At 50.2% G+C, this 12,715-nt stretch overlaps 1 protein-coding gene across 1 annotated transcript in view; it reads left to right on the plus strand.

Moving 5' to 3' along the window:
* Galnt17 (polypeptide N-acetylgalactosaminyltransferase 17) overlaps window positions 1-11,664 on the plus strand; it is a 431,486-nt gene extending 419,822 nt beyond the window's left edge. The window contains exons 10-11 of the mRNA XM_041648500.1: window positions 5,856-6,023; window positions 7,230-11,664. Coding sequence (XP_041504434.1) covers window positions 5,856-6,023; window positions 7,230-7,358 — 297 coding nt within the window. The 3' untranslated portion in view covers window positions 7,359-11,664. The remainder of the gene's footprint in view (window positions 1-5,855; window positions 6,024-7,229) is intronic.
* Window positions 11,665-12,715: the final 1,051 nt, after the last annotated feature.

Raw genomic sequence — 12,715 nt, forward strand, 5'->3', positions numbered from 1 at the left:
ATGACGATGAAGCTGATGGAGACCCGGGCATATTTGGGATGTGAGTCTGTGTGGATCTGCTCAGTGGGCCTGACCATAGCCTTCAGAAAGCAGTCCTTAAGGAAACATGCAGAACCCATTGTTCGGTGTGGCCATGAAATCCCAGAGGCCTGACTGTGCTCAGAGAAGCTGTCTAGACAGCAGCTGTGCTCGAATGGTACAAATTCTGGCAGTGGAATGTAGAAAAAGAACAGCAACAAAGAGCAAGGGCTACCGAGATGGTTCAGCAGGTGACGGTGGTTACACCAAACCCAACAACCCGGGTTCCATCCCCATGACCCACATGGTGGAAGGAGAGAACTGATCCCTGCACGCTGTCCTCTGACTTCTTCTAGTCACACCTGTCCACCCAAGATTAAATACAATGCTAAATTAATAAATACATAAATAAGAAAAATACTAGCTGCTGCAGCATTAAAAAAAAAAAGACAAAATGCTTGAGAATAAATCCAACCAAAGACACACAAGACTTATCCACTGAAAAAATATAAAACATCATAGAACGGCATTACAGCCCCAGGGGGAAAGATCTGGGAGCATGGAGTAAAGAACAAACACTACTAAAGTGGCTCCCCTCCTCCAAGACGGTGCCCAGGTGCAATGCAATCCTGCCAGAATTCTACCTACCTTATTTTTTTCCCCAGAAATTGAAAATGCAATTCTAAAATTGATTTGAAAACATAGGAGGTGCAGCATAGACAAAACAGTGTTGATTGCAAGGAATTAAATTTAAAACATGCACTCCAGTTCTGAACTCACTCCAGAGCTGTGGCAATCCACGCTGTAAGGGCCAGAGAAGTGGGCCAGAGGTTAGAGGGCTTTCTGTACAAATGTGGAGACAGGAGGTCAGACTCCCAGCACCGCAGAAAAATGCCAAGTCGACATGGTGATCCATTTGTAACTCCAGCCTCAGAAGGCAGAGACAAGCAGATCCTCAAAGCAGGCAAGCTCGCGAGAGTAGCCACCTCCGTTTTGACTGACAGACCCTGCCTCAATGATTAAAACAAAATGCGATCAAGACAGATGCCTAATGTCAACATCAGTCCCTCACATGTGTACACATACCTTCAAACACACCCTATAAATGCAAAAACATTCATGCATACGCACATAGCACACACGTATGAACACACACACACATACACACAGAGGCGGCTATAGTGGAAGAAAGACCCAGAGATCAATGGAATGGCATTGAAAGCCCCTAAGTAAATCCTTACATTCACAGGCAACTGACTTGTGACAAGGGTGACACGAGAGTCTTTTCAACAAATGGCACGGAGACAACTAGACACACACATGAGAAAGAGCGGATTTGGACTCTTCCCTTAGATCATCTGGAAAAAGAGCTCAAAATGGATCAAAGGCCTAACTAAATAGAAGAGCAAAAATGATGAAAGCCATAGAAAACACAGGGAGGGATAAATGCTCCTGACCTTGGCGTTGTCGATGGTTTCTTAGATACATCAAAAGTGCAAACAAACAGAGAGAACAAACATTATTACCAAAATTAAAGACACCCTGCTTCAAAGGACACTTGTCAATACAGTGAGAAACTCACAGGACGGAGGGAAGTGTTCAGTGTTCCGTCATCTGAAAAAGCTCGAGTGTCCAGATGTGTGAGGAATTTTTGCATCTCATGGAAGAAAAGGAAAGAAGACAGGAGGGGAGAGCGGGAGGGAAGGAGGAAGAGAAAAAGGAAAGAAAAGGAAAGACCTGCGGGATGGCTCTGTGAGGGAAGACGCGTGCTTCCAAGTCTGGCTAATTGTATTCAATCCCAGGACCCACGTGTTGGAGTAGAAAACCTGTTTGTCCTTTGACCTCCGCTCCCCCATGCACATGTGTGCATGCACACAAAGAAGCACAACTCAGACAACTCGTTTTTAAGGCAGACAGAGGTCCTCAGTGGGCATTTTCCTGAAGAATATATGAAGCAGCCAATATGATGTTTAACACTGTAAATTAGCAGAGAAATGCAAATAAAAACCACAACGGCCAATTCTCGCTCTCTAGGATGGCTAAAATAAAAATCAAAGAAGGCAGTCACAAGATGGGGTCAGTATGTGGGAAATGTGTACCCCAGTTTGTTCAATGGGAGTGTAAAGTGGTGTCGTTGCTTTGGGAGACAATTAGACAGTGATTGAGATTCCACACAGAGTTGCCCTATGACCTCAAATGAGCAATTCCAACTATCGCTATACACCTGAGAAAAGGGACCATCTGTGGTCTGTGTCTTACTGGGGAGACGTGAGCAGACTCTACCCACCCCAGATAGGGGTGACAAGAAACCAAAGAAACTCTCGGTGAGCCAGTGAACCTTTGGGGGCGACTGCAGGGTTGCCGATGAGTGGGTACTGCCAGCAAGACACCCACCCACCTGTTTGTGTGATGGCTCATGAAGTCACCGTGTCCAACAAACAGGCAGCTCAGCTGGTTACAGGCCTTCTTCTCCATCGTCTGTTACTCATCTCCCTGTCCCGCTTTGGAGTCTCCTGAGTTTCGGGAGCTTCCTGGAATTTCTATTTTGTTTCCTTCCTGAGTTTTAAGATGCTTCCTTGGGAGGAAGGGATGTTTTCAGTTTAGAGAAAATTAGTACACAACATGTAAAGACCACACACACACACACACACAATGACATTCCGTGCCAGTGAGAGTCATAATGCCCAGAGAGGAAACAACCCAAATGCCATTGAGTGGTAAGTGAAGGCAAAAGACTGTGGTTTAATCACATCTGAGAAGGAGGGACCAGGGTGCCCGGATCCATAAGCACCCAAAGAGTTGTGGCCGGAACAATGAAAGGATTCACGGAGGAAGAGAGAGAACCACAGAGGGGGCTTGGCTTGGGAACGTGAAGCTGGAACATTCTGGAGGAAAGCCAAGGAGTATTCTGTCCAAGCACGGAAATACCTGAAGCGATGTCTTAAAGGCAGGGAACCACAGCATGAGGAATGTGGGTTAGAAGCCACAGCAGTAGGCAGTCTACACCAAGATAGCGCCCAACCTAGGCCTGAGACAAAGCAGACTTTGACAGCGGGTCCTGGGTCCTCTACTCTCCTACCTTGCAACAGAAAAGTAGACAAAAAGTGGGTCTGATGACATTGCTTCCTTTTCTCATCTCTGCTACAAAAATACCAGCCACAAACGCGGTAGTAGACGGATTCGTTTTGACTCATGGTTCCAGAGGGTCTTAGGGCATCACCACGGGAGAAGCATGGTGGGGCAACTCACATCCTGGCAGATGGCACACGTGGAGACCATCTACGTCATGACTGACCACAACCCAGCATGAGGTAGCAAGCAGTCAGGGATAACAGATCTGCAAAGATGTCCCCTGGTGACCTACTTTCTTCCTCTGGCAATGCCCCTACCTGATGGAGGAAGGTCACTGGCTAATAAAGGAACTGCCTTGGCCCATTTTATTGGTTAGAGGATAGGTGGGAGGAGTAAACAGAAAAGGATACTGGGAGGAAGAGGAAGTGAGCTCAGAGTCTCGACAGCTCTCCTCTAGGGAGCAGACGCCTGAGAGAGACGCCATGCCCCGCTCCTGGGCAGACACACGCCATGAAGCAAGCCGCCAGGTTAGACATGCTGAACCTTTCCCGGTAAGACCAGTGCTCACCGATTATTAGAGATGGGTTGATCGGGATAACAGAATTAGCCAGTATGGGCTAGGGCTAAAGGGCCAAGCAGTGTTTAAAAGAATACAGTGTCCGTGTAATTATTTCGGGGCATAAGCTAGCCGGGCAGGCGGCTGGGGTGCTGGGGACGCAGCCCCTCCGCCGCCCTTATTACTTCACCTACCCCCTAAATGTTTGACAAGCTCCGAAAATGGCGTCACGAATGGGGGACCAAAACATGAACCCCTGAGTCCATTTCAATCAAATCCGTAACATCTACCATCTTTCAGGCCATGAAAGCATTCTGGGTAATGGCCCACGAACCCAGCAGAACCTCTGTATATAGATGTGAAAATCCCACCAAGAGCTCATCTGAACTTAACTGTCTGCTTGGCACAGCCTAGAGTCGTTGAAAAGGGAGTCTCATATTTCATTGGCTTGTGGGTATGTCTGTGGGAGACTGCTAATGGATGCAGGAGGGCCCAGCCCACTGTGGGCAGCTCCATTCCCTCGGCAGGTGGCCCTGAACTGAGCACAAACCTATGAGCCGTCCAGAAAGCAGCATTCTTCCGTGGTTTCTGCTTCAAGTTCTTGCTTGAGTTTTTGCCTTACTCCCCTCAGGGATGAACTATAACCTGGAAGTATAAGATGAAATAAACTCTGTCTTCCCCGTGTTGTTTTCCCCCCTCTTCTTTCTTTTTTGATTTTGTTTGTCTTTTCAAGACAGGATTTCTCTGTGTAACATCTTGACTGTCCTGGAACTTGCTTTATAGACCAGGCTGGCCTCGAACTCACTGCGATCCACCTGCCTCTGCCTCCTGATTAAAAGAAAATGTACCACCACTGCCTGGCTCCTTAAGTGGCTTTTGGTCAGATTTTTTTTTTCCCGCAGCAGCAGAAAGGAAACTAGAACACGGCCCCCTTGCCTGCCCTCTCAGGGGCCAGCATGGCTTGGGCTAGTATCTGATTTTCACTGGTTTCAGTACAGTGGGTCTGTCCGTCATACCCTAGCAGTCCTCAGAAGGGAACCTCTCACTCCGAGCCGCATTAAGCGCTGCTCTTTAAACATCTGGGTCACAGATATGCTCAGTTAATTAATGTTCTTAGAGCTGCTCATTTGCCTGCTGGATAATAGATTGATTCATAATTTCAATAAGCAGCTGTGTATATCTTTCCCTGGAACATAAAGGCGGCCTGCTGTCATTCATCAATTGCATTTGGGTGAATTGAAACCTACTCGGGGCAATGTTGTTTGGGGAGGGGAGGGGAGGGCTTCTGAGTTTCCCACCACTTTGCCGCGAACAATTACTCTGATTTGGAACTAATTTGCGTGTAGAGCACACATTCATAGCATCTCTCTCAAGGACACTTAATAAGCTCGCTATTGCCTGTGCGAGGGGAGCGGCAAGGCTCCCGTTGGGGATCAGAGCCAAGGGTTTCCGAGTAGCATTCACCGAGAGATGAGAACCCCTCCGGGAAATCTCAGCACCTGAGAGGAGTCGCTCCCGCTTCTGCGCACAGCCCTCGTGTCTGGTCCCTTCGCTCACTGCTGTGACAAAAACACCTGACCACAAAACATAAGGAAGAAAGGGCTAATTGGGGCCCTCAGCCTAAGGGACAGTCATGCTGGCAATGGTGTGATAACAACGGGTCACACGGAATCCGGAGTCAGGAAGCAGAGGAAGATGGATGCGGGGGCTCGGCTTACTTTCTCCTTTTTCTTCAGCTCAGGATCCCAGTCTGAGAACGGTGCCACTCACATTTAAGGTGGGCCTTCCCACCTCAGTTCACTCTCAGAGAAACCTTTACGGGCATGCGCAGAGGTTTGGGTTCTGGATGATTCTAGATCCTGTCAACTTGCCGTTCGATATTACCCACTGTCTCTCCTACTATCGTCTTGTCTGATTCCTAAGCAGAAACTCCCAGGCTCTGTAGAAGGTTCAGGGGTTTTCGAGAAGTCTAAACAGTCACTTCTGCTGAGCTATAGGGCCAGGGAGGGAGGAGTTGTTGTGATGTGGTGTATCAGTGTCGGGGCGCAGCTAGCTCATGGTTCTCCTAGAGCAGGCTGTCCTGTGTGTTAGGCATTCGGGAACAACTGTGGAATGGGCAGAGAGTTGAGGTAAAGCTGGGGACCTGAGCTATGGTGCCTCTTAGGGCCTCACCCTTTCCCTCTCTCTTGCCACTCTCCCTCCTCCACAGCTCGCCCGCTACACCAAGGAAGGCTTCCTGCACTTGGGTGCTCTGGGGACCACCACACTCCTCCCTGACACCCGCTGCCTGGTGGACAACTCCAAGAGCCGGCTGCCACAGCTCCTGGACTGTGACAAGGTCAAGAGCAGCTTGTACAAGCGGTGGAACTTCATTCAGGTGAGCTCTCCAGGGGCGGGGCTGAGGGAGGAGCAAGATCCTACCAACTACAGGGGAGGGGGTAATGGTGCTATGTTCCCAAGGCTCCCCACACCATGCCACTGGGGAGTCAGCTCTGCCAGTCCTGGGCCAAGCTCACAGACCCGTTTCCAGGACCACTGGAGGAAGGGTTTCTGTGAGAAGTAGCCTGTCTGATTCCATTGCCAGTGTTGGGGCTGCTTTGGGTAAACCCATAAAGAGGATTCCTGAATGCTGCTATGCACTCTCAAGCAGGGTTGAGAAAGTCAGCTCTCAAATAGCTTTGGAAATTTCTGTGTATGTACACACTCCCATATATGCAGGTATGCATACATATACATACTTATGGAGGTCAGAGGGGAACCTTCAGCTACCTACTACCTTGATATTTTTAAGATTTTATTTTATTTTCAATTATGTGTGTGCGCACATGAGTGCCCTGTTCATAGAGGCCACAAGGAGGCGCCAGATCCTTTGGAGCAGAAGTTACTACAAATGGTGGGAGCTGCCCATAGGGTGGGCTGGGAACTGAACTTGGATCCTCTGGAAGAGCAGCAAGTGCTGTTAAGAGCCTTTTCTCCAGCCCCTCCAACCCCGACCCTAGTGGGTTTTGTTTTGTATTTGTTTTTGAGACAGCGCTCTTACCTGCTTGGAACTTGCCAAGTAGGCAAGCCTTGCTAGCCAGCGAGCTCCAGGGATCTTCCTGCTTCAGCCTCCCCAGAACTGAGATTACAGATACACATTGTTATGCATAGCTTTTTAATGTAGGTTTTGAAAATCAAACTCAGGTCTGCATGCCTGCATGGCAAACATGTGCACATGCATACACACAGGTACACACATACACACACACACACACAGAGGCACGCACGCACGCACACACACACAGCTGCCAGAAGACAATCTGAAGGGGTTAGCTCTTCTCTTCCAAGATGGACTTCCAGTCATCAGGCGTGGCAAGCTCTCTCCCCATCCTGACCTCAGGAAATCTCTATCCTGCCTCAGTCACCACCAGTTTCCCCCACCTGGTTCAGCCACTTGAACACAGTGGCTCCCATGTTCCCTTCTACTGTGGGAGAATGTGGGTGGGATTTGTTCCCTGACAAGAAGTCCCAAATACAGGTGCTATGATGGTAAAAGCTCTGTCTGACTCTCTCTCCCCCCTTGTTTTCTTTTCTTTCCTCCCAGAATGGAGCCATAATGAATAAGGGCACCGGGCGCTGCCTGGAGGTGGAGAACCGGGGCTTGGCCGGCATTGACCTCATCCTCCGAAGCTGTACGGGACAGAGGTGGACAATCAAGAACTCCATCAAGTAGATGGAAGGGACGAGGGCACCTGGAGCCCAGAGCCAGGACGGGGCCTGGCGATCCTCAGAACCAGCCACATGGTGGAGAGACAGCAGGCGCCCAGAGAGTGCTCAGCGGACCTCCCAGGGCTCCTTCAGGACAGCCCTGGATAAAGATGCTAAGTCCCTCTCAGGCATTCAGCCTGTACACTTCAAAGATCTCCCCTCACTCTTGTCTGGGAGACCAGGAGCTGCATCTGCTGCATACCAAGGGGCGAGACTGCTTTTCTCTCTCTGCCATATCATCTCCCACCCAGTGCCAGCAGCTGGGTCTGGCAGGGTCTCTCTCTCTCTCTCTCTCTCTCTCTCTCTCTCTCTCCCCTCTCTCCCTCTCCCTCTCTCCCTCTCCCTCTCCCTCTCCCTCTCCCTCATCTCATTCTTTGCTGCAGCTGCTTGTGAAACTCACCCTGGCCCTCCAAGAAATGAGGGGTGGGCATTGGGGCTTTAACCACATCCTAGCTCCCTCTTGGAGAAGGAGGAGGCAATGAGACCCTGAGACTTCATTTCTGCTGAGGACACTTTGGCCCAGATACCCGGTTGTATGCCAAGACAGCCACCACCCAGACCATCCCAGCAAGGTGGATTTGGGACAAGCATTCTGGACTTCTCTGGGTTCCTCATGAGGCTCCCTGTCTCAGTCACCTGGAGTCCCAAATATGAACAGCACCTGCCTGCGTCTAGAGGGAGCCAAATCGACTAAGCATGCAAGATGTTCCCAGTACCTAGTCAGTACAGCCAAGGCCAAGGTGTCCTGGTTTCAGGGAGCAGCCAGGGTCCTCCGTGCAGGACAGAAGGGCTGAAGAGTCAGCCTAGCAAAGGGCACAGGACCCTCCGCGATGTTTAGCCCTCAGCTCATATTACCCCACGCTCTGCTGGCTGATGGGGGACAGAAGCAGCAGTTTCCTCTTGTAAGAGTGATGGCTGCTTTCCGATTGCCCTCTGGTTAGGGTGCACTTATAAATCAGAGTTAATATATGGATGTGTCTGCATGCGCGGGAAAGCGAGAGTGCGTGCCTGCCTGGGCGATGCGTGTGACCGGGTGCCGTGTTGGTGTGCCTGAGCGCGTGAGTGTGCTAGTGCAGAAGTAGCGGTGTGGTCTTGGGCTTGTGGCTTCATTGCTGACTGGATGGGGACGAGGATGCCTAGATGTACGGGGTGGGTGGTCCCATGTCCCTGGATCACTGGCCCAGAGGACGTGGCTGGGTCTTGCCTGCTAGGGTACCCCTTCTCTGAATCCCCACCCTCATCCACTACTGCCCTTGGCCAACTCCTGCCCAGAGCCAAATCCTGTAGGTGCCCAGTATGGGATCCAGTGTCTCATTTGGTGGTATCTCTATTGGGGATCATTCCTCAACCCATCTCCCCTCCTTGTGAAATAAATGTGTTAGCAATCCCACAATGCATACGTCAGCCTCACCTGACTTTTGGTTTTCATGTTGGTGTTTGCTTTTGTTATTATTTTACAATTGTGGATCACATCCAACTCAAGCACTCCACCCTCAAACTACATATCCCCAACACTTAGGCTTCATTCTTCCCATACCCAGTGACCGCAGGAGAATTTCTGAGACATAGGTTGTTTCTTTGGCTTAGAGGCAGTTAAGTTTGGTTTAAGACAAAGCCTTGCTCTATAGACCAGGGTTAACATCCTCTGACAAAAAGTACATTCATGGAGGAAATGCATAAGTGGCTCACAATTCCAGGTTACAATCCGTCATTGCAGGGCAATCAAAGCAGGAATCTGCAGCAGCTAGTCACCTTTATGCCCAGTCAAAATCAGAGAGAAAGGAACTTAGGTGTGTTAACTTGTTCCCAGCACAGTTTCTCCGCTGTTACATAGTTCAGGACCCCCTGCCTAGGGAATGATGCTGCCCACAGTGGGCTGGGTCTTCCCACATCAATTAACTTAAGACAGTCCTCACAGACCTTCCCACCGTGCAATGCAGCATAGACAATCCCTACTGAGACTGTCTTCCCAGAATGTGTCAAGTTGACAACTGAAGCTAGTCACGTCTGGGTTTGGTCTTACTAAAGATAAACAAACAAACATCCTCACAGCTAGGTTTGAGACAAAGCCTGCCTACTCATCCAACATCTATTCAAACCTGCATAGAACTTGACTTTTAACCCTGGCTGACCCCCACCCCCTTTGCTGACCTCAGGTTATGAGGTCAAGTTGTTCTGGCACTACAGACCTGGCCTGGCCACCTCACCTTCCCCTTCTATTGCCTCCAGCAACTTCCACCGTCCTTGGTGCACACAGCGCCTACCAGGCGTTCATAAAGAAGCTGAATCCCACAAGATGCCTTGTTGTGGTAATGGTGGGCCCTGTGTCATGACCCTTTTATAGGAAGAAACCAGGAAGGACCATCTTCGTTAATGTAGAGAGACAGAGAGAGGGAGAGGGAGAAGGAAAGGGAGAGAGAGATGGATGTAGCAGTTACCATATTCCTAGTGTGTTCTTTGAGAACTGGGCTCTGACTGTATACTTATGGGAAATGTTTATCCTCAACTGTCACCTTAAGTACCCTTGTCTCAGGGTAACTGAAGGGCAAACAGCTTGAGAACTTTGGGTTTAGGGAGTGATGGAGAAGGGGATAAGACAGTTGGCAGGCCAGAGACCATGCAAGCTTCATTGGACTACTGTATAAAACCTCCTGAGGCAGCATCCGTGTGGGGAAGAACGGCTGGTATCCTGGAACTTCAGTGCCAGGAAGCATGGAGCAGGGTTGCCGTGTTGTGGTGAATGCTGGGTTTGGTCTCCTGGGAGGTGAATCCCCTATGGGCATCAGCACCCAGGCTTTAAATCTGAGCAGTGGTCTTTGGTCCCAGGGTCCAGGAGCCAGGATGGCCATTCTCATAAGCACTATATCATCAACTTCCTCCCAAAGCCTAGGGTCAGCAGCCAGGTCATCCTGTGGTTCTGCCCGATGACACAGGTTGCAAGCGGCTGGAGGTCAAGGGAGAAAAGAGGAATTGGTGAAGCCAGAAAAGGGGGGAGAGAACAGAAAGATCAGCTGAAGTGGATTTGAATGGGAAATGTCCCCCAGAGGGTCATTGGTTTGAACACTTGGTCCGCAGAAGGTTCTTAAACCTCAGGAACTAAGACCTTGCCAAAGGATATGAGCCACTGGGGACAGGCTTTGAGAGCTTTTGTTCTCACTGGTGTGTGTGACTGTGCAGAGGTCAGAGGACAGTCTGAGTGCTAGACCTGACCTTCTACCATGCTTGAGGCAGTGCCTCTTGCTGTTCATATGACAGAATACCTGGCGTGTGAACTTGTGGGGAACTCTTTTGCCTCTTCTTCCCGGCTTACTATAGAGTGCTGGGATTACAGACATGTGTTACCACAACCAGTTTTGCATGGCTTTTGGGGAACCCTGTACTGCATTAGCTATCTCCCCAGCCCTGTGATCCGCCCCCCTGACTGAGCTTCTCCGTGTAGACCAGGCTGGCCTTGAACTCAGACCCTCCTGCCTCAGCCTCCCAAAGGCTGGGATTTAAGGCGCGCGCCACCACACCTAGCTAGCCCAGCCACTCTTCTGGTACAGACCTCCCATCAACACTCTGCTTCTAGACTGTGGATACAATATGCCCAGACCCCTCACAATCCTGCAGCCATCCCTTTTCTACCATAATGGACTATACCCCTTCTCAAACCATGAGCCAACATTGCTTTTAATCAGGTGCTTTGTTGTAAAAAAGGAAAGTTGGGTGAATCTTTGATCCCAAGTCCTTTGGGAGTGTGGGAATATCCCAGTGACGCCATTTTGCCCAATAACAGCAGAGCAGCAAGCTCCAAGCATTCAGCTCAAAGAGAGCATGTGGTCTTCCACCAAAAACTTGTGCATGGCATAGTCAGAGACGTAGCATATTGGTTTCTTACTGTCACCCCATCTTGGCCTCAGAGGTGGCTATGGCAGGGGGTGTTGGACTCTAAATACCTTTCACTGTCCCCCTTCTTCCTCCCCACACTGACCACACACACACACACACAGACCCATTTTCTTTTCTCCAATTGTTCCCTTAATCTCATAAATAGTACTTCTGAGAAATGCCCAAGCTGTCAAATCCTGTGCCTTTGAATCTGTGTGTTATGTCGCAAATATCTTCATTATGGCTGTGCTTAACTCTGGGGCCTAGAAAAGGAACAACATGAAGCTGGGCATGGTGACATAGATCTGTAATCCCAGAGTTCAGGAGGCTGAGGCAGGAGGTAAGCTGTGAGTTTGAGGCCAGATTTATTGTTAGTGCCAGGTCAGCAGGTAATGCATAGTGAGACCATGTCTCCATGGAGGAGAAACAATGAAAGGGAGGGAGGGAGGAAGGGAAGAAGGATGAGAGATGGAAAGAGAAGGGAACAGAGAAAAGAAAGAGGAGGGAAAGGGAAAGGGAGGGAAGGAGAGGGAGAGGAGAGGAGAGGAGAGGAGAGGGGAGGGAAGGGGAGGAGAGGAAGAGGGAGAGGGGAGGGGAGAGGAGAGGGAAAAGAGAGGGGAGAGGAGGGGGAGAGGGGAGGAGAGGGAGAGGAGAGGGGAGGGGAACAGAGGGAGAGGAGAAGGGAGGGGAGGAGAGGGAGAGGAGAGGAGAGGAGAGGGGAGAGGAGGAGAGGAAGAGGGAGAGGGGAGGGGAGAGGAGAGGGAGAAGAGAGGAGAGGGGAGGGGGAGAGGAGAGGGGAGGAGAAGAGAGGGAGAGGAGAGGAGAGGAGAGGAGAGGAGAGGAGAGGAGAGGAGAGGAGAGGAGAGGGAAGGGGAAGGGAGGAAGGGGAAGGAAGGAAAGGGAGAGGAGAAGTAGAAAAGGCAGACACAGCAGCATGGAAACTGGCGGTCATCTTACCATCTACTGTGATTTCTAAGCCCACTTCGTTCACCTGCTACATTTCCCTCTATACTTGAAAAAATTCCTGTTTTACAAAGTGAGCCCCACAAGACCAGGCCACGCTGCTAAGACTGTGCAAGCACTCGCTGTCCCCAGTTTCTAAGCCATGCACCTTTCTTGAACTAAATGACAGCTGGCTGGGGCCAGGGCTGTTGGAGCCTGCTGAGGTAGCCAGGTGCCCAGAGCCTGCTCAGGGCCAGCCTCCCGTTCTGATCTGGGCTCCAAATCACCAGCTCCCAATCCGCTGGCTTCTCCTCTCCTCGTTTGAAAACTGCTTTTTCATTGATCATGTAAGTTTTCTAGATCTGAGTTAAGGGCCGACGGGAAATTTTTCATTCTGTAACACCACTTCAATGCCATTTGACAAGTGTATTTAATCACTTCTCCTGTGGGGGAGCTTTGCGCAATTTCTTCTAGAAATTAAAGCCGGGCAGTGGTGGTGCACGCCATTAG

This window comes from Microtus oregoni, unplaced genomic scaffold (genome assembly GCF_018167655.1).
Source record: "Microtus oregoni isolate MIOR12 unplaced genomic scaffold, Mior012 000003F_ref0000135, whole genome shotgun sequence".
NCBI classification, from domain to species: Eukaryota; Metazoa; Chordata; class Mammalia; order Rodentia; family Cricetidae; genus Microtus; species Microtus oregoni.